At 38.8% G+C, this 20,872-nt stretch overlaps 1 protein-coding gene across 13 annotated transcripts in view; it reads left to right on the top strand.

Annotated features, from left to right (window-relative positions):
• Positions 1-20,872, top strand: part of DNM3 (dynamin 3) — a 510,735-nt gene that overhangs the window by 188,051 nt on the left and 301,812 nt on the right. For all 13 annotated transcript variants that reach the window (XM_044757592.2, XM_044757590.2, XM_070498083.1 and 10 more), the window contains exons 11-12: positions 5,393-5,479; positions 10,519-10,589. In XM_044757592.2, coding sequence (XP_044613527.2) covers positions 5,393-5,479; positions 10,519-10,589 — 158 coding nt within the window. The remainder of the gene's footprint in view (positions 1-5,392; positions 5,480-10,518; positions 10,590-20,872) is intronic.

Here is a 20,872-nt window from a genome sequence, read left to right as displayed (position 1 = left end):
ACCAACTTCACTTAGGTCTTCCGAGACTTCCCATACGCCACTCCCTAAATAGAGAACACTCAGTAAAAAATTTTCCCATTCACTCTTGTGTCATTTCTTGATTTCTTTATACTAGAATTGTTTCTCATCTTTGGTCATCTTTGTAAATGTGAATGCTAATATTTTTCTTTTTTTATAGCATACGTGTTGTGCCCAGATAAGTATTTTCTCACCTCCTGAATAAATCCAACATTATGCTATACACAAATAAAGAACTACTAGGAATTTTTTGGCAGGTTTTAATTTGAAGAAATGGAATAAAATTTTCTGTATGCTTTTATCAGCAGTAAAATCATTATTGCTACTCAGTTTGTAGTAAGTGGCCAACAATGGAAGGTTTATAGCTTTTTGATCACAACAGAGCCCATATCTTTAGGTGAGCCAAACCAAACAACTCAAGTAATGTGTGTGAAAGAAATTTTGTTCTGATTTTAGTTTATTTTTTCAGTGATGTTTGGTATGAAACTATGAGCAGATGGTTGCCTAATAACCTGAGTCTTTGTTTAAGGCATTGAACTAGTTACTCTCGAAGGTATGGAAATCTTGCCTGGTCTTGTGCTTGTGCCAAGAGAAACCTAATAGCATGGCTCTCGTGATCTGATTTATCAATAGTTAATAAATTTTATAGGTGTGCAATTTTTGTTTTATTGGATAGAAATGTCTTTCAAGTGATTTTTTTTCCTCTAAGGAAAAATGTAGTCCATGCTTAAAATTAAATTTTTATATTGAGATCCCACCAAAATAATTAAACTTACCCTAAATAACACTTAAAGTATTGGATTTTATTGAAACATGTTTTTGTATTTTTTAGGCATTATTGCTGTTTTCTCTCAGAACATATATAGTTAAAGTTTTCTCTTAAAATTATATTTTTAAAGTTTTGATTCCTAAAGTTATATTATTATATTGTTTTTCCATCAAATCTTCCTTTTTATTTAAGAATATTCTATGTAATTTGAAGAATAAACTATTTAGAGGTAATTTACCATTTAATAGATGTCCTGCTCTGTCTGGAAGCTTCACTGTCGCTATTTAGGCACCAGATTCTCTGACGCCTTCTCAGAGCAGATTTAGCCATTTATTTCCCTGTGTTTTTTTCTTGCTGTTTTAGATATTTATCTCTTGTATGACAATGTAGCTGTATAGTCAACTTGCCACTCAAGACTGCCAGGTTTTTAATATCAGGTGCTTCAACATAAACTGGTATACAGCTGGCCTATAGCAGGTGCCCAGTGAATGTTTGTTAAATGAATGACTGGTGTGAAATAAATTTAGGAATGTAATATTATTATCACCAATAGCAAAGCCTTAATTCCTTGATCCTATACAAATCAAATTACAGAATATTTAAATAATTAATGGGGAATAAAGGTCAAAAGATAGTGTCTTCTAGATCAATATTATTTTGGCATACATGATGAGAAATTTGATGACTGACAAACGAAACACATTCTTGCAACTGCGCTCTTTTAAGTCAGCATCCAGAGCAAAAGAGCTTAAAAATTATAATGATTTAAGTCATTGAGGAAACTGATTGCACCTTAAGTAAGAGATGTAGAAGAGCGCCAAGGGATTGAACTGAGCAATCAGAGTTAAGTATCTTTTAAAAGTAAGTTAAAGAGTCATGCAAACTAAGCAAGGACTCCCGCTGAATGAGCTGATGAAATGAGAGGCAGAAAGCCTAATCAGAAAGCATTTTGAATGTCAGTAGGACATTTTTTCACATTCTTCCTGTATGTATTATGAGAAGAATTGGGAAGACCAGCAATTACAATGAACATTTTGATTTTTACACTCCCACAGCCATTTTTATGCTCCTGCAAGCCTTTCAAGATCAACCAGCTAGAAGCCGTGCCAGCTTTGTTACTGCCTTTCAGGGATGTCTAGGTCTTGTACTGCTTAATGTCTCTTTCAATGTTTCTCCTCCTCTGCCGCCATGAGGGCAGTTCTTCTAGAATGTTCTCTTTCCCTTTTGATCGACTTAGAATTTAGGCTCATTTACTTCCAGTTGTCTCAACTGTAGGCATAAAGTTATGGCTCTGGCAGGTTCCTTCCTGGTGAAATTAAGCTCATCAGTAGTAAGCTTGGAAAGATCAGGAGACACACATACAAAACCAAACCTCCTGCGAAGGCCATGAGATTGGAGGGTTCTCAGATGTTTCTACTTCATGGGATACTCTTGTCATTTTGACCTTTCCTTGACTTAATGATGGCCGTGTGCTAGCCTGGGGTCCTTCAGCTATCAAGTATTTAGTTTCTGCATAAGTATTTATATTGCCACTCTTTGGTGTTTTAAAAATAACCTTTTGCTGTAATCCACTTTCTAAATGCTGCTAAAGGCGTTTCTCTCCTCTTCAGTTGACCACTGTTGCTTGTGTGGTCACTTCTCTGCAGGAGTGTGATTTTGTATTAGTGTGGCTGTTGTCAGGAGCAAGCATCCCCTGATCCCCTGAGAGTTTGCGATGCTCTCTGAGTGCAGAGGGGAAGCCATTGCTCTGCTGGCCTAGGGCAGGGTAGTTGTGGGTTCCAGCTATACCACCCGGGTTTGCAGAAGTCAAAAAGAAGGACCGGTATCGATCAGCTATCCATTCCATACTTAGAAATCTTTTCTAGGCCCCACAAAAAATGACTTGCGGTATTCGCAGAGTGTAAAAAGCACTTCCAGGATGATCGAACTTTCCGTGGAGGATGTTTCCAAGACTTGAAATGGAAGCTCTGTTTGTGTTTTCCAGTTATGCATGAAATAACTCCCCAAAAGAGCATACATCTCAGCTTTCGGCTAGGAGTCATCTCAGCATTCAGCTTCCCCAGTAAGGGGGAGCTGGTTTGGTGACGCCATGAAGAGACACTGCACTGTGATTTTTTTTTTTTTTTTTTTTTTTTGGTGAGGAAGACTCACTCTGAGTTAACATCTGTTGCTAATCATTCTCTTTTTTTGCTTAAGGAAGAGTAGCCCTGAGCTAACATCTGTGCCAGTCTTCCTCTATTTTGTATGTGGGTTGCCACCACAGCATGGCTTGATGAGTGAGTGGTATATGTCTGCACCCGGGTTCTGAACCTGCAAACCTGGGCTGCTGAAGCAGAGTGTGCCAGACTTAACCACTATACCATGGGGCCGGCCCCCTGCACTATGATTTTTGAGGTGACCAAGGCAGCTGGGTTTCTATATTTTTATAATATTGTTATAAAAGCACTCTATGTCTGCTGTAGAAAAGTTTGGAAAATACAGAGAAGTATATAGAAAAAAAATTCAGACTATGCATAAGCCCATCATTCAAAGAGGTTATCACTATTAACATTTTGTAGTGTTTGTGTAGCTCTTTGTCTGCACACAGACAGTAGACTTGTAGCATTAGGAGATTTAACATTCATATATGATTTGTGATCGTGGTGGTTTCATGAAGTACTGCAGTTTATCTTGCTGAGACACTCATGTGCACCATGCATGATATAAAATTGGTGTACACAGTGACCCCAGCTGACTATGGAGCAGCCACGTCTCAGGGAGGCCTAGTTCTAAGTGCTTACAAATTTGGGGAAGTATTATTTGCTATAATATTACTCAAGAACTTTGGTATTTGTATGGTCTGGGGCTGTATCCTTGAAGGCTTGTTACTATGTATGTGTGTGTGTGCTCATGTATAATTGCATTATATATTTAGTAGCCTGATTTTCTTCCCTTAGTGTGCCTAAGTTTCATCCCTTAATGTCTTTACCATGTTATTAGATATTGTTAAAAAATTAGATATTATTTGGAATGGCTAATTATGTCCCATTAGTGGATCTACCTTAATTTGTTTAACATCGTTGGATACTTATGTGGTTTATAGAGTTTCGTTTATTTGTCTGTCTTATTGTTGCAATATATATTTATATATGTTTTTAGGATTTTTGGTAGGTGTTGCCAAATGGTTTTCCTGAAAGCTGGTTATCATTGATATCCCTTCAGTGGGTTTAAACTGTGCTAGTCTCAGAATACCTTCACCTGCACTAATCTTATAAAAGTGATTATAAGAACTTGTCAACATCATAGTTGTTATCTTTCTTGCATTACTTTGGTCACTTGTGAAGTTTAATATTTTTCTTTTTAAATCATGTTGTGAAGTTTCTTTTTAAATCATGTTACCTTTTTTTGCTTGCTTTTATATGAGATATTAGTGTTACTCTTATGAATTTGCAAGTGCTTTTTATAATAATTGGAACTAACATTACGCCTATCATGAGCCATGAATTTGCCTACTTTTCTCCATTTCTGCTCCTGCCATTCCAGTCCAAGTCACCAGCATTTCTCATCTGAATTGCTTCAGTAGCCCAAATTCCCAACAGGTCTGCGAGGATGCCCCTGACCTGCTCCTGTTTACCTTTCTAGCTTTGCCTCGAGACCATCCTCCTCACTGCGCTGGCCTTCCTTTACTTCTTTCCCCACTCGTTGTCCCTGTGCCCCGGTGCCTTACGTGTTCCTGTGCCTGGCAGGCCTCGTCTTCCCCACATCCACTCCCACACACCTTTACCAGACTGAGTTCTCCTTCTAGATTAGGGCTCCTTAAACATTATCATAGCATCCCGTTCTTTTTCTTTCTTATGTTGAAAACAACTGTAATGAATTCACTCACTTTTACGAACTAAGTTTTGGACAATTATCTGCATAATTTAGATGGGATAAGGCATTGACATGCATTATTTCTACAGTTTTGCCACAAAATATGCACACACACATATATCTGTTAAGGGAAAATTTAAAAGAAATTTCTCTCTATGGTTTATGGGATAAATCATCCTCAAAGAGTAACAGACAAGACCATCAGCTCTAGAGTCCAAGGGCTTGGATTGGAATCTTGAACTCTTTATCATGGGCAAGTTGCTTAACCCCTCTGTACTTCACTTTCCTTCTTTATAAAATCGGGCTAATAATATGATCTATTTCTTATGGTCCTTGAGAATTTTGAGTGAGGTAATGCATGAGGTGCTTAGCACATGCCTGGCACCTGGTAACCACTCTAGAAATGTTAGTCATTATCCTCTTTTTCATCCTCATTTCCATTTTCTTCATCTTTGAACTTCATTAAGTGCCAACTCTGTAGAGCAAGTGCTAGATGGTATCTGGGTTTCTTTTTTCGTTGTAGGAAATTTCTCTGCTGGTTTTGAAGTGTTTCTTCTCAGATAACAAATTTACTTCTGATTATAATTTGTGGCACCTCTTCTGTCACTGCCATTCTTTTTTAGGATTTCCTGATATTTCACTTTTGCTTCCAGAATTGTAATGCATTTTTCTGTAAGGTGAAATGATTATCTCTGCTCCTTTCTTTGTGGTATAACTTTGAGTATTAACACTCAGATCTATTTTTCTTGACAGCTGGCAAACTTCCCCAGACTCTGCGAGGAAACGGAAAGGATTGTTGCTAACCACATTCGAGAGCGAGAAGGGAAGACGAAGGACCAGGTGAGAAGAGGCCTCTGGTGGACAGGGTCCTTGTGAGAAGTGCAAGGTCTCTCCAGGATTGTCTGGTGGTCTCCAACTGCCGGCCTATCCCTGAATGGAAAAAAAAAAAAAAACAGAGGACTCAGCCACATATGTTTATTTTTACTTATTTACAAGTTTCATACATGTGTTGCTATTCTAACATCTTGTGTATGCTAAAAATATAAAAAATGTAAAGACTTTAGAAGGATGAAATTTAAAAAGCAGTAACAGGAGTTTCATTATCTTTTGCCTCAATGCTTCATGGATCATTATGTGCACCCCTAGCATGTACACACCCCACTTTGAAAACCAGTAATCCAGAAACACACCACATTTTTTCCTTAAGACAGGGGTTCTTAACTTTTAATGGGTCCAGAGATGGGCACCAGGATATTCATAAATTCCCAAAACATTATGCAAAATGTTCATTGTTTTCATGTTTTTCCTGAGGAGAATGGACAAGGTTATTCATCAGCTCATCCATGGAATCTATGATGGAAAAAAAAGTTTAAGAACATTTAAACATTAAGAACTTAAACATAAGAACTTTTAGACATTTCTAATTGTTTTGTGAATGTATGTGGTTTGTAAGGAGTGACCTTTAAATTGTCTTCTAATCTTAGCTTGTTCTATGAACTTGAAAGACTATTTTCAAGTGAAGATAATTCATTAAAAAAATTAAGGACTACCTGAAAGTAATGAAAGCTTCTTAAATTTATGTGGATTTTTCCTTAGTTACTTGTAATCATGATAATGGAAAGCACAAAGGTTTTCAGATGCTCTTCAATTCCAGGACACAGCTGCAAGTGTGACAGCATGGAGAGGACGCTGGACTCAGGCCATGTGTTCTCCTCAAAATAACAGCATGTTCTTGTGCAAATCACTTCTGGGGACTGTTGTTTTCTCATGTACAACATGGGATGTTGGTCTATATGACCTCTGAAGTCCTCTATAAGTTAGAATTCCAAGATTCCTTGGCTCTCAGGTGATTTGGAAAGAAGGAGAGAGAACTGGGGAAAAGGAGAAAAGCAAAATAGAAGAGAGAAAGAGAGAGAGACAAACCACAGGGAAAGAGAGATGCGACAGAGGGTGTGTGTGGGGTGAGTGAGCGTGGGAGGGCTGGGAGTGAAAGGAGAAAGAGAAGAGGAGGAATGGAGGCCCTGCTGGGATATTTGGGAGTCACTCCAGCAGCAATCTGCTCTGTGCTTGAGCTGTGGGATTCATTGCTACTACTTTTTATCATTGTGCGTTAGAAGTTAGTTAACCGTTATTCATAGTTTTCACTCGTTTTCCAACTTTCACACTTTTGGATATCCGCAGTAGCCAAAAGCGGAGAAGATAGGCCTCATGACTTTGTGGAGATAAACAAGTCAATGTTAACCCATGAGCCAGTGAAATCAAGCCTAGGCCAGATATATAACCCCAAGCCCAGAAGTTCCCCCCAGCGTCTAATGTCGTGGCTGCTGCTGGACAGAGAAAACTCAAGTTCTGGTATCAGTTTACTCCTGATCTTAGGTAATTAAGATAACCATTTTAAGTTAGTGTCACTATTCTATAAAATTCAAATGATAATATATCCTACTTAACTCTTAGGGATCCTATGGAAAAACAATAGTGAGGAAAAAGTATTACAATTATTATCTTAATTACCTTTGTGTTCATGTCTAAGTAAGTTGAAACAGTTCATGTTTCATGTTTCAGAGTTTTTGTTTTATTAAAATGACATACTCAGACTTTGCATTGTTGTTAAGATGGTAGATTCCCAGTTCAGACTGCCCAAGTTCGAATCTAAGCTCTACTTTTCTTTCTGTGTAAATGCATGACTTACTCGACATCTTTCCCCTTCAGTGTCCTCATCTTCAGGTGGCACAATAATGGTAACTCCTAGGCATTTTGTGAGGATGAAATGAAGTAATCCAAATATAACTTTTAGCTCTTCATTAATTTTAGTTGTTTCTGTTGTTACGTAGTAGATATCAACTGCCTTTTCTGACTGCAAGGGACGTTGTCTTCCATCTGCAACTCTGAGTAGTGATTAATTCACTCCCCGATTGGGAGATAAGGGACGCGGCAGGCGTTTCCCTCCTAAGGTACCATCTCAGGTGCCTGGTCTGACAGTTAACCAACCGCCTGAAGAAGCTGGCGCTTGCTGCCTCTAATGTGGACCTGTGTGGCATAGTAAAAACACATTTTTTCGCTAATGTGAACATGTCAGTTTGTACAGATCTCACATTTGAGTTCTGAACTCTGTGCTGGTTTGGGCCATATGGTACTTCCGAAGTAGCTGGTCAGAGAGTGACCTGTTTCCTCAGGCCTCTGTACCTGCTTTGAGGTGCTCTTGCAGGTCTTTATTTAAATGGAATTATTGCTGACCTCTGCTCTGGAAGCTTTGTGGAGGGAAAAATTCTTGAAAATTTAAAATATGGAAAACCATAAATCTGTCTGTGAATTTTTTTTCAAAAACAAGTATTTTTGAACATCTTTGTGTGCCTGCTATTATTCCAGGTGCTTCCATACATGTTGAAGTGGTTGACTTTGTGGGTGATTACTGCTACCAGGGGTGTCTTTACTTTTTCTTCATCTAAATATTTAATAACTGTGGGTGAAAAAGGCAGTGAGAAACTCTGAGAAAGTGAAAAAAATGAGAAAAAATGTACTGTTTTCCTTTTCATCCCCCACATGCGACCTGGCTCTTTTCCTAGGATGAACACAGACTCCCAGTTTCCAGGAATATGAATGAGAACAGCCATAGCTTTTATTTTTTTCCACTTTTTTCCTATACTGCAGTCCAAGTTAATGTGTGTGAATGTCCAAGATATTCATGACAACCTTTGGCAATGTTGAGAATTATGTAGATATTTTACTCTTTATGGTGGCAGCAATTTATTTGGGCTTACATATTGTGGTTTGTTGATACAAACTCCTGGCCAAATGGATTTGGGAGTATAACATTTAACAGAATCTGGCTTTATTGTAGTGAGAATGGAGGCAATACCACAGATAATCTGATAATGGTCACTCCTCCTGACTCTTCAGTTTCCTTCATTAAGAGGAGAAACAAAACTGTATCTGATGTTGTGAAACTTCTTCATGCAAGTATGATGTTATTGACCCAATAGCACCTGTGCCTTGACTTTATGTTTTGGAGTGGGGGTGGTTTTGGGGTGATCCCGTTTACTCTTTTTTGGCAGGTCCCCTTGGGCCTCATAGCAAGATTTGGTCAGATGACCAGTGAGATTAGCCACAAAAGCAAAGCCTCAGAGCCCATAACATTGGGTAGTGAGTGAGAAACAATAGTAAGTGTCCATGACCTAATTATATAGGAAAAAGTACTCCCTTCAAAGCAAACTGTTCTTCAAGGCTGGTAGACAGTTATAAAATTTACAGCCACAAATATTTGTTGGGCACCTACTATGTGTATCATCATGCTAGTTCTGGAGATAAAGTGGTGAACGAGATAAACATAACCCCTGCTTCCATGGAGTTTACAGGCTTGCAGAGAAGCAAAACATCAAACAAAATATATACAAATAATTAATTACATTTGTGGTAAACACTGCAAATAAAAAGTCTAGGGTGCCATAGATATAAAACGTAATTATGATATATAGACTATTTGAGAGTAATAGCATGATCCAACTTGGTCTTGGGTGAGGTGAGGGATGAGGGCCAAGGAAGGCTTTCCCGAGGAAGTACCCGCTTGGGAGCGTTCATGTAGGCTGTGTCGATGAACACTTCCCACCAGTGCTCTGAGGCACTCAAATGTCACCTTCAATGAGGGCGGCAATGTGAAAATACTCATTGTAGTCATCAAAAGTTCATTCAACAAAGTCAAAGCACAGAGCTCTGCAGGTATATGGTGGGCTGGGATACTTAAGTGTTTTTCCCTATCAACAAGTCTCCGCATTCTAGAAAGACGAGGGGCAGAGTTGGGAAAACAAAAGGAAACTTAGGAAGGGGAACTCAGTTTTGAATATATCTGGAATAAAATTTTCTTTCTTCCAGTTTCTGGTTGCTCCACTTTTCTCTTGTTTTCTCTAAGTCTCCTTGTCTCCCCTTGAAGAATATTTTCTACAGAGGGACCTTCCAAATCTTGGACTTAGAGTTTATAAGTATCTTATGATTAGAACATTTTCGTGTTTACTGGCACACGCATTCAGTTCGTTCCTGGACAGATCTGGATTGAATGCACATGATGTTCTAGGCACTGTTCTAGGCACTGGGGATATGGTGGTGGACACAGCAGATGAGGTCTGTATCCTGAGTATGTAAAACTTACTATGTCAGCTAGTGGTAGTGCTACAAGGAAAATAAGGCAAAGTAAAGGATAGAGAGTAACAAGAGTGCTAATTCAGGTACAATGGGCGGGGAGGATCCCTCCGATGAGGTGATCTTTTAAGAGACCCGACTGAAGTTTCGCTTTGCTGATAAAGCCCTATTCATCTCAAGGAGGTTTTCTATTTATTTGAATATTGCCTTTTGAGTTGGTGGATGAGATGCTTCTCTTGGTTGCCTAGAGGGAGTTTAAAGAGATAGAAGAGGAGAGGAAAAACAAGAGATGTTGCTATTTTGTGGCTAATGTATGCTGTCTACAGGAACAGGAAGCTCTGAGCAGCCCCTCACTGGCCTTCTGGCCACATGGCTTCTGATACAAGCATGTCCCTCTTTTGAACATCATGCATACGTTTTAGAGTAGAATAATTCTAGGTTCTACGTTAAGTTGGTAAAGAGTACATGCCTATAAATTATAAATTATAATTGTCTTCAATTATAATTGTCTTATAATTGTCCTGTTGTCTCCATGTGGGACTCAGACTTTTCACGTAGCTTTTTAATTTCTGAATTTAGAGTAAAAATTACAGGAGTCTAGTGAAAATAATTAGTGCAACTTTTTATTGCAACTAAAGTATCCTTTTTAAAATTAAATGAAGATAAATAATTCGTAGGCAATTACTAAGTTTAGCGTTCGAGAATATTTAAGATGGGTTTTCATGGAAGCATTTCTCTTTGACTTATAGGTACTGCTATTGATTGACATCCAAGTCTCCTACATCAACACCAACCACGAAGATTTCATCGGCTTCGCAAAGTACGTGAAACACTTGATGGTCACATGGGTTCCTCCTGCGGGTTTGTCTAGAATACACATTGTGAATTTCTACTCCAACCCTACCACCTTTGGGGAGCGCATTCTGTGTCAACATTAACTCTGAGTTGACCTACTTAGGAGGTCTGAGCCTCATGGCCACAGGGTCCTGTCCTCTCGATAAAGTAGTTGGCTCCTTCATTGTGCAGCATGTGAAGTCATATGTGTCATAGATATTCATTGTTTTTGGATGATGATCTACAGTTTGTACTTGAACTCCCATAGATAAGCAGTAACAGATGCACATCTAAAGTATGTTGGGGAACAATTTCTCACATAAATTTGAAATATCAAGTTCACGGGTCACGGGATACAAACTATTTCAACATCCCCAAATCAGAACACACAGGTCTATTTTTTTTAAAACTGTCCTTTGTGAACTTAGACGTAATCTTTTTGGATGAGTGTTCTCTTTTCTATAAAGTGTATATACTTTATATAAGCTTGTTTATATATTGCTATTCTATCATACATATATTCTTTTATATTCTGATATGCTATTGCTGTGTTCACAGATATTGTCACGTAGACATTATGCTTAGTTATTCAGGGTTGGTTATTCATCGTGTGACGTTTTCAAGACCCTGAATTCACCGTTTTTCCTGAACTTTAGTAGAACCAGTTTTTGTTTGCTTTTAAGGAATTTTAATTCCAACGCTAAAATAAATTTGTGGCATATTAGTGGTTCTGACTTCAAGTATATAAAATGTAGTCTATATGAAATATAAAGTAAAAGGCCCTATATACTGTTACTGGAACCATGTATTCAAGAACAGGGACAAATGAAAAATAAAACACCACAAAATGTAGAACTAATTTATTTAATTTTACTCTGACTTAGAAGAAACAGATATGTAGATCATGTGACCTAAACTAAACAGCGGCCTGAGGAATTTATAGCCATGTTTTAGGGAGGAAAGTCTCAGTTAACCAACAGAAAATTCTCTCATTCTAAACTTACCCACAGCTGTGATGGCCTAAGCACTAGTGTACGTATGTTTTGCATCCAGTGGCCATTACTATTTGTAGTAGATTAGTTTTTCTTAGCTGTTTTCTCTGTGACCCTTAAAACACAGTGGTGAATTTGTTCCTTTGGTCAGTTGTCTTTTTAGCCACACTGCCCACTCCAACTTCTAGACAGGTATTTGCTCCACACACGTTTCACACAGACCTGCGTCCCTCTCTGCTAGCTCCACGGCTCTCACCATCTGCGCTGCTCATTTCCTCTGCAAAATCACCAGTGGGAAGAAACCTAGACTCTGGTATTCCTCCTTGTCCCTAGGCCTGGAAGGGGGGACCTGAGAATTTCTGCCTGCTTCTAGCACAGTCGGTGAACTCCATGCGGCCTGTGGCAAGCTCTACTCTAGTTGCTATGGGGGAAAAAATTAAAAGACAAAAATAATTAGGAGTTTGCCTAATAATTGAAAAGTATAGAGAAACACGTAAAAATTTAAACTGACACATTCTCCATTTACTCCAACTGCTTCTTTGAGGAATTTAAAAGAAAAATCCTTGAATCATTTGAAATAACAGGAATGGTGCCTCTCATGTTGATTTTTATTGGTTACAAATGCCCGTTAGGTTCTTATAAAAATGTGGCAGACATAGATGAAAACTTGACATCATAACTTAAAAGTGAAAAAGGCATGGCAATGCGGCCTTGTTGTGGTATCCCGATTCAAGGAGGAAACAGAAAAAAATCATAATCATTTTGGAAAGATTCAAGTTTTGAACATGTTTTGTAATCAGTGGTATAATTTAAATTTTACGCCCGTACTCTTCTTGAAGCATTTTCCCCCTAGATTACTTTTTTATTTATTTTTAAAGATAAATAGTCCAGAGTTTATTATCCCCAGTAAATTTCAGTATTTTCTACCTCAGAAGCTGTTGGACTACAGTGTTATTTTGACTAGGTTTTCAAAGGCATGTAATTTTGCAGATGTGAATGCTTTGAAAGCTGGCCTTTTGGTGCAGACTGTCTGTAACCCAGGTGACTGCCCCCATTTTTCCGGCAGCGACATAGACTATGAACCTTTATGCTGTTGGGGGAGAGAAAAGAAGCATTGCTCAAACTGCTTTAGAAACTCAGCAGCTTTGCTTGTTTCTAATCTAATTTAAGCCGCACACCTACACTTTCTTCTAAAGGACTGGTCTGAGAGTCAGAGTCTGCATTCTTTCTCCAGAGTTTGCCGCCGATGAGCTTTGGCTTTTGGCGAGTCACTTGGCCTGTCTGTATCTCAATTTACTGCCCTGTCACATGGACTAATAAATAATCCCTGTCTTGTATACCTTTCAGGATTGTCAGAAGATCAAATTAATGAAGTCATGTGAAAATGCTTTTGAAAACTGAGTGTAGTTGTAAAAGTGAGAAAGTGCCATTCATACACACTCATACACACACACAGACACACACATACAAGAGTTTGATTACTGGCTGCACTATTTGTTATGAAATTCATAATGACTGGAGTATGACTGCCACTGGGATATTTTTTAGTTGCTGATATTATCTCCAAATGTAATATTTTACGCGGAGACGCAGAGGTAAATGTTCTTTCCATTTGTAGGCTGAGTTGGAATACATTTCACTGTGACATGGGATAATTATGAAGATGAAGAAATGTTCATTTCAAAATCACTGTGAGGGGTTATGGTATTTTTTATGCTTTTAAAAGTAAAAAAATATGGTTGTAGCTATAAATTTTAAAGTTGGCAGGAATGCTGTTTCCATCAAGGAAGAAAAGTCAAGCCATTTTTGAAGACAATTATGTAAGTATTTTTAAGTTCCAAGGATAGAAAACTAAGGTCTGAAGTTGAGGAAAATAAGCATTTGTTTCTTGAGATTTTTAGAGACTTGCCAAAAGCAGGGGACCGCCTCTCAGATTTATAGGATGGTGATGTACATAGTATTTTACACATGTAGTTTTTTTCAACTGGGATGATTTTTGTTCTAAAAATAAAAAAAATGCTAAAATTAGATTAATGAAATATCCTAAGTCTCAGAGTAGTTTCAGAACATCTCAAAATTCTTCTTTCTCCTGTAGAATTTATTCTGCCATGTTGAATATGTGGAACTTTTCTTTTTGTCTCCCAGCTATTTGTTAAACATGGACCGTAAAATATGTACCATGTGTAATTTGTCCAAGAAAGCACTGCTGTAGGCTTGCTTTGGGATTTCCTGGCTTATAAAAGCCTGATCTTTCAACTATAATAGTTTCCCAACCTACAAGTCCAGTATTCCAGAGGAAAACATCAACTTCCCTCAGGACTTAAGATTTTAATTTTTCATTCTTCCCTCTTGAAAAAACAGCACCCTACATTCTATTTTTTTACACAATATAACTAGTTTTCGTTACTTAAGAAAATAAGAGCTAGTCCAGTTGTTCCTTCATTCAGTTCCCCTCTTTCTCAGTAATCTTCCTGTGTGAACAGCAAGGCAAGCTTGTTAGCTGAGTGCCTTGGGATGTGAACTTTCAGATTCTTGTGCTCTTCTCCGTTTGTTCCATGGGCACAATTTTCCTTCTGAGTTACTAAGAGTTATGCAGTATGGTGGTTTAAGAGAAAGATGGACTCCAGATCCGGACCCTTGGAGTAAAATGTCTATGCCTCAAGCAGTAGACCGAGGTCTGTTTTTCAGTCTGCTGAGTAGGTCTCAACACCTGTTTTCTCACAGTTGAAATGCTACAGTGTGCAGATTTCAGTCCTTGTTATATGAGCACCATGAAAATTCTATGGTTTGTAGCATTCATTATATCTCCTTCCTGATCCTCTGGAATGCCTCTGTTGCCATTTTACTAAAGGCAGTATATGTGAACCTTGGCACCAAATTGCAGAGCAATCTTGGACTTTCCCTTTACATTCTTCTTTTATTTTCCCCTAATACATAATCATATTGTATTATAATAGTGTTTCTAGTTCCTATTCTCACATGAGAATGTTATCTTTCTTGTGCAATCAAAACTTAGGTATTTGATTATGACAAGATCCGTCTTTGAACTCATGCAAATTTAGGAATTAAGTGCTTGGTTGCTTACTGGGCAGTTGTCAGGCGCAAATACAGTGCTAAGCGACCTTCAAGGACACCATTAGTATCACCTACTCAAATAAGTTAGACAATCCAATGTTCCAAGCACCATTTTAAAAATAAGTGGACTCCCATTTTTCCCTTTCATTCTCAGTTCAGTTATTTTGAACTTCATCTTCCTCCTCAAAATGAGTCTTGGGAGATGCATCATCCTTCTTTTATAGACCTCCGAATTCTGTCAGGCTTTCTTGCGTAATATTTAGCCTGAGACTTCACTGACGATCCTGCTGGGGGAATTGACATTGTGTAGTTTTCTTCCCCCCTTGGCTTTGATCTGATTGAATGGAGTCAGGCCGACATGTGATAAGTTGCACTCTTGGGACTCAGCAAGTGTTCATAATCTTCTTGGGATGATATAAAGGAACACTCTAAGAGAGCGTCTTTACTTCAGAGCAGTGCTGTCCGATAGAACTTTCTGAGATGATGGAAATATTTTATGATCTATGCTGACCAATACAGTAGCCACTAGCTATATGTGGCTATTGAGTAACTAAAATGTGGCTAGTGAAACAGAGGAAATGAATTTTTAAATTAAATTAAACTTTAATTAATTAAAATTATAATTTAAATGGCTACATCTGGCCACCAGCTACTGTATTGGACAGCACAGCTTTAGAGTATGGTTTACTCTATAAACCAGCAGATTGCTGCGGGTCCTTCGTTAGTGGGCCCTACCTTACTGACAGCTTGGTGTGACCTACAGTGGTGGCCACTAGAAGAGAACAAGGAGGCACCTCTGTTAGCTGCTGTTCTCTTCTAGTGGCCACCACTGTAGGTCACACCAAGCTGTCAGTAAGGTAGGGCCCACTAACGAAGGACCCGCAGCAATCTGCTGGTTTATAGTGGTTTCCATCATGGTTACCACTGAAGTTTCTTTTAATTCCAAATCTCCTTTACAAACTGAGCGCAGTGGTAGAGGTCGAGGCACACCCTGATGTCTGCCATGGAATCTGCATCTCTGGGGGACTCGCCATTTCTTTGGTCCATTTGAGCCCTCTTTGGGTTGACTTAGAATCTGTACTCCTCTTCCTTCTTTCTCACTTCCCTTTCACTTTTCGACCCACTGCAGTTTTGTTTCTACCACACCACTCTGTTTAGACTCCTTTGGCCAGGACAAAATAGTTAATCTAGTGGACAATTCTGAGTTCTTCATTTGCATCATGATTACCTCTCCTGGTTGAAAAAAAGCTGTCCTTTGGCATTAATAACTCTCCACTGTTTCTTGGCATTCCTCTTTCTGCTCTAGACACTCCTTCTCAGTCTTATTTTGGAGCTCTTTAGCCTCTGATCATTTTTGGGTTTGTCTGTTTCTTCCCATCATTATTGCTGCTACTAAAGTTAGTCCTCTCTTGCTTGGCTTACTCCAACAGTCTCCTTGCCTCTTGTCATGTACTTTCTCATTCCCCCTGGGATTCCCACTTACTTTCAGAATAAAATCTAAACTCATTAATATGGTTTCCCAGGTCCTGTAGGATCTGTCTTCTGCTTCCCTTTTCAGCCTCTTCTATTGTCACTGTTCCTCTGTACCCCACCCCCCAACTCTATGCTCCAGCCAGACTGGCCACTTTTGGATACTTAAGTGTACCATACTTTGCCACAGCTTATGTCTATGACACACTTCTTCAAATTATTTAATTTTTTATTGCAGGTAAACATTAGTAATCTGGTTATAAATAACCCTGGCATCAAAATACGATTCCATAAATATTTCTTAAGAACCTACCATAAATATTGTGCTAAGTAGTGTCAGTGGTGAGAGAGGTGGAGATACCAAGATTAATGCAACACACCATCAGCCATCAAGGCACAGACATTTTTGGAGGGGAGTTAGAGACCTGGCATCACACAATCCTGTTTGTAGAATATGGGTACAGATTAAGAGCTTCGGGAGGTCATGGAAAGGAGAGGTAACTGGAGGTTTCTAAGAAGGCATAATCCAGAAATGGTGCTTGATTGGACTTTGAAGGCTAGGCGGAGCTCCAGGCGTCAAAGGGAGGGGATCTGAGCTGCTTCCTGTGTTCCCTGCTTCAGAGTCAGTACTGCCCACTTCAGGGAGGTAATTTTTACTGAAACACTGCTTTGAACGTGCTATTTGCTGGCTCGGAAGCTTTGAATACTTTCTGCTGCCTTCAGCGTAATGGCCAAATTCTCCATAATTGGCCTCAACATATAGTTATTATACTAAAAACTATGGTTTTTAAGGTTATTTACAAACCTGGGTCTGTAATTATATAATTTTGCCTTAATAGTTTTACTTTCCCCAACTTCCCTACGTGCCCCATCTTTCTACCTCCTGGCTTTGCTAATACTACTCCGTTCTCTCAGAATGCAGTTGGTTGTCTTCCTCCATTAAAATTTTACCTTTCTTCAAGTTTTCTGTGAAAATCTCAGATAACATCAGACCAAAATGATCTTTCTTTGAACATTTAGAGCAATTACTATGCATAGGATTTATGCAGTAAATGGTCACACACCCCCTTCACACACACTTCTGTTATTTGAATCTTTTATTGTGTATGCACATGGGCAAGGATGGAAACGAATATGCAAAAAAAATTTGAGTTAAGAAGTAACATGTGTTCTTTTCCTTTGAATGTCTTCCAATGTGCTCTTATTTTTACAAAAATGTAAGCCTCTTGTTATATACTTTAAAAATCATTATGTCTCAGAGCATTAAACTAATAAGCCCAATTTGGTTTTACGTGTTTTAGTGTTCTGGCGAGGCCTTCCACAGTGATTTGTGTAATAGGAATTTATATGATTAACAACAAATACGCACACATGATAAGATATGGGGTAAAATTATATCCCACATTTGAAACAGAAGCAGTTTTTTGGAGGCTTTCTATTATGTCCTCACATATTTATTCTTATAGAGCTTATTCTTTCTTTATTATTTATGTTCTGTTTATGTGTCTCACCTGCACTAGATACATTGTAAGCTTCTGATTACAAGGACCATCCCCTATTCATGTGTATATCTTCCAGAGGGCCTTACAGATAGTTAGTGCCCTAAAATTTTGACTGATGTCAAATTAAAATGTTATACGTTTAGAATATTGCAGAGATAACAGTTAAGTACCTATCACCAAGAATATGTCTACAGGCCCAAATTGACTTGCAAATCTTCTTACTGGTTTCCTGTGAACACATTTTAAAATAAGTATTTTGAAATATGTTCTGTTCAATTATCATTGCATACATGAGAATTATGATAAAGGATGTTTTCTAACTAGGCAGCTTATTTTGTATTATGTTGCTTATGGAATAACTTCATGTACCTAAATATGTCATTAACAACAGTATCTTTGGATTTATGGGGCCAGTTACTGAAAAACATTATCCTGTAGGTGGAAAGTAAAGGTAGTTTAGTATTTGTTCTAACTCTAACATTTGAGATTGGCTTATAAAATTAAGCTATTTTTCCTCCTGCGTCTTCTTGCAAGTAGTAGACTGTAAATGTGCGTTATTTAGTAGATGAAAACTCTTTCAATGGAAAGTCTCTTCACCTGGTGCAACTTAGAAGTTTCTGAGAGTAACGTTGCATCTCAAGGATTCTTGGATCTAAAAGGAACCGAAGAAACAGCTAGTCCAGTTCCCCACCCTTTGTCTCTGTTTCTGTCTCACTATCTCTTTGTCTTTTAACACGCGCACACACACCCAAACACACACACACACACACACAGACACTTTACAGCTAAGAAACGGAGATCAATTTAGGTCATACTCTTTGCCTAAGGTAGCACAAGGAGTCATCAACAATCTCTGTGTCTTTTGCTTTATATTCAGCCTTTTTTCTCTTAGGTGATTTTAAGGGGACCTATGCATAATTCAAGAGTCCCGAATAGTTTGCCTACTCCAGGGTAAACACCTACGGGTCTGTCATAGTTTGAAGTTATCACCACTAATCAGTGATTTATTTTAAAACATTTGCCCTTGAAAAAAAGCCTTAAAACACAATCACGGTGCTTGGAAGAGATGACCATATCCACGAAGAAGGCATGATCACGTTATAACAGTAGTTTTCCTATTTCTTCGTAGAAGAGAGGAATGCCTGGAGGGCCCTGGAGAAGGAAAGCATGGGGAAGATCCGAAGGCCCAGGAAGAGCAGTGCTTTAGACACTCTGCATGCCCGGGGCGTGGTGGGCAGCCAGAGGGCAGTGTGGGCGCATCAGACCCCTGGCCACAGCCGGACACAGGCTTCACCTCAGCCACAGCCTCACCCCCAAACCTGAATAATGTAGATTTGGATTAAGTAGAGAAATAATTGGAGAGAGAGGAATTTCATAGTGATTAAGGGAATTAAGCATTTAACTAAAAACTTGAAAAATAACAACAAAAAATGAGGAAAGGAGAAAGAAGTTGCAACTCTGAAATTAGCAAATTGAAAGGCAAAAATACACACAAAATATCTTTAGTAATTAAATACAGTGAGGCTTTTCCCCACCCTCAGTTGAAGGTAGTATATGTTTTTTCATGAGTTTGAGTGAAGGGAAGCAGCTTAAATACATCACGGTTGCTATTTTGAACAACTGCTCTAAATGTGGTGTCAGTTTCTGATGCACTACTGAACCATAATGTCCCATCACTTACAACAGTTGACTGATGACTTCAATCTACTTTTTCTCTATTTATCGACTACTCCATTGATCTCCAAAACAGCTCCTATAAACTACTGAACAACTGGTTAGACCGTTCACTATTGCTAATCTTCCCAGAATAACCAAAATGAGTTGTGTTTTCTTATATCAATAGGTATTTACTCATGGAGCCACCAAAAGAAAGCCTTCATTCTTTTGAGAGATAGAGAAACATATTGCCTAGATATGTGAGCTCTGGGGTTAAATTATTAGGGTCATATCTGGCTCCTGATCCATCTGTACTCAAGTTATAATAATATCAACATCATGGGACTTTTCATTCAACAGATATTTGTGGAAGCCAGCTATGTGCCAGATAGTTTCTAGGCACTGGGGTTAGAGCAGTAAATGAAATCGACAAAAACCCTGCTCACACAAAGCTTACATTCTAATGGAGGCAATAAATACAAAAAATCAGTAAACTATATAGTGTGTTTGAAGGTGAAAAATGCCACACAGAAAAATAGAACAGTATAAAGGGGGTGAGAGTCCTGAAAGAAGGGAGGGATGCAATTTTGAATAGGGTGATCTTGGTAGGTCTCACTAAAAAGATAAAACTGAGCAAAGACTTGAAGAAGGTGATGCCGGGAGCCATGCAGATATATAAGAGAATTAAATTCTAGGCAGAGGGAGCAGCTAGCATAAAGACTTTGAGGTGGGAGTGTGCTTGGTGGGTTTGAAACAAAGAAAAGAGAGGGGCTGGCCCCATGGCTGAGTGGTTAAAGTTCCATGCTCTGCTTCAGTGACCTAGGTTCACGGGTTCAGATCCTGGGCATGGACCTACTCCACTCATCAGCCATGCTGTGGAGGCATCCCACAGACAAAGTAGAGGAAGATTGGCACAGATGTGAGCTCAGGGTGAATCTTCCTCACCAAAAAAAAAAGAAAAAAGAGATCAGTGTGGCTGGACCTCTCTGGTGAACAGGGTGGAGAGTAGGAGGAGATGGCTCAAAGAGGCAGAGGGTGGGGTCAGCTGAGTAGGACCTGTAGACCGTTGTAGGGACTTTGACTTTAAACCCGAGTGGAATGGTATTGTGTAGCAGTAGAGGGTTTTGAGCAGAAGAGTGACCGGATCCTCTTTGTAAAAGGATCGCTGTGGCTTCTGTGTTGAGACTAGACAGAAGGGGGACAAGTGTGGAAGCAGAGACCAGAGAATAAGTAATCGGAACCATGCAAGTAAGAGAACGGTGGCTCAGTCCAAGGTGGTAGCAGTGGAAGTGATGAAAAGATGTTGAATTTTAAATACATTTTAAGAAGTAGAGTCAATAGCATTTGTGGTGATACGGAGTATAAGAGAAAGAGAAATCAAGGAATTTAGGTTAGGCAGTTGGAAATTGGAATTGCCACTAACTGAGAAGAGGAAGAATGGATGGATCACGAGTTGAATTTTGACGTATTAACTTTGAGGTTCCCATTAGACATCCAGGTGGAGATGTCGAGTTGTCAAAAACATATGTGAGTCTCGAGTTGGAGAGACAGGTCCAAGCTGGAGACGCACTGTG

This window comes from Equus asinus, chromosome 25 (genome assembly GCF_041296235.1).
Source record: "Equus asinus isolate D_3611 breed Donkey chromosome 25, EquAss-T2T_v2, whole genome shotgun sequence".
Lineage (NCBI taxonomy): Eukaryota > Metazoa > Chordata > Mammalia > Perissodactyla > Equidae > Equus > Equus asinus.
The sequence above is the reverse complement of the archived record's forward strand: the minus strand, read 5'-3'. Positions and strand labels throughout refer to the sequence as shown.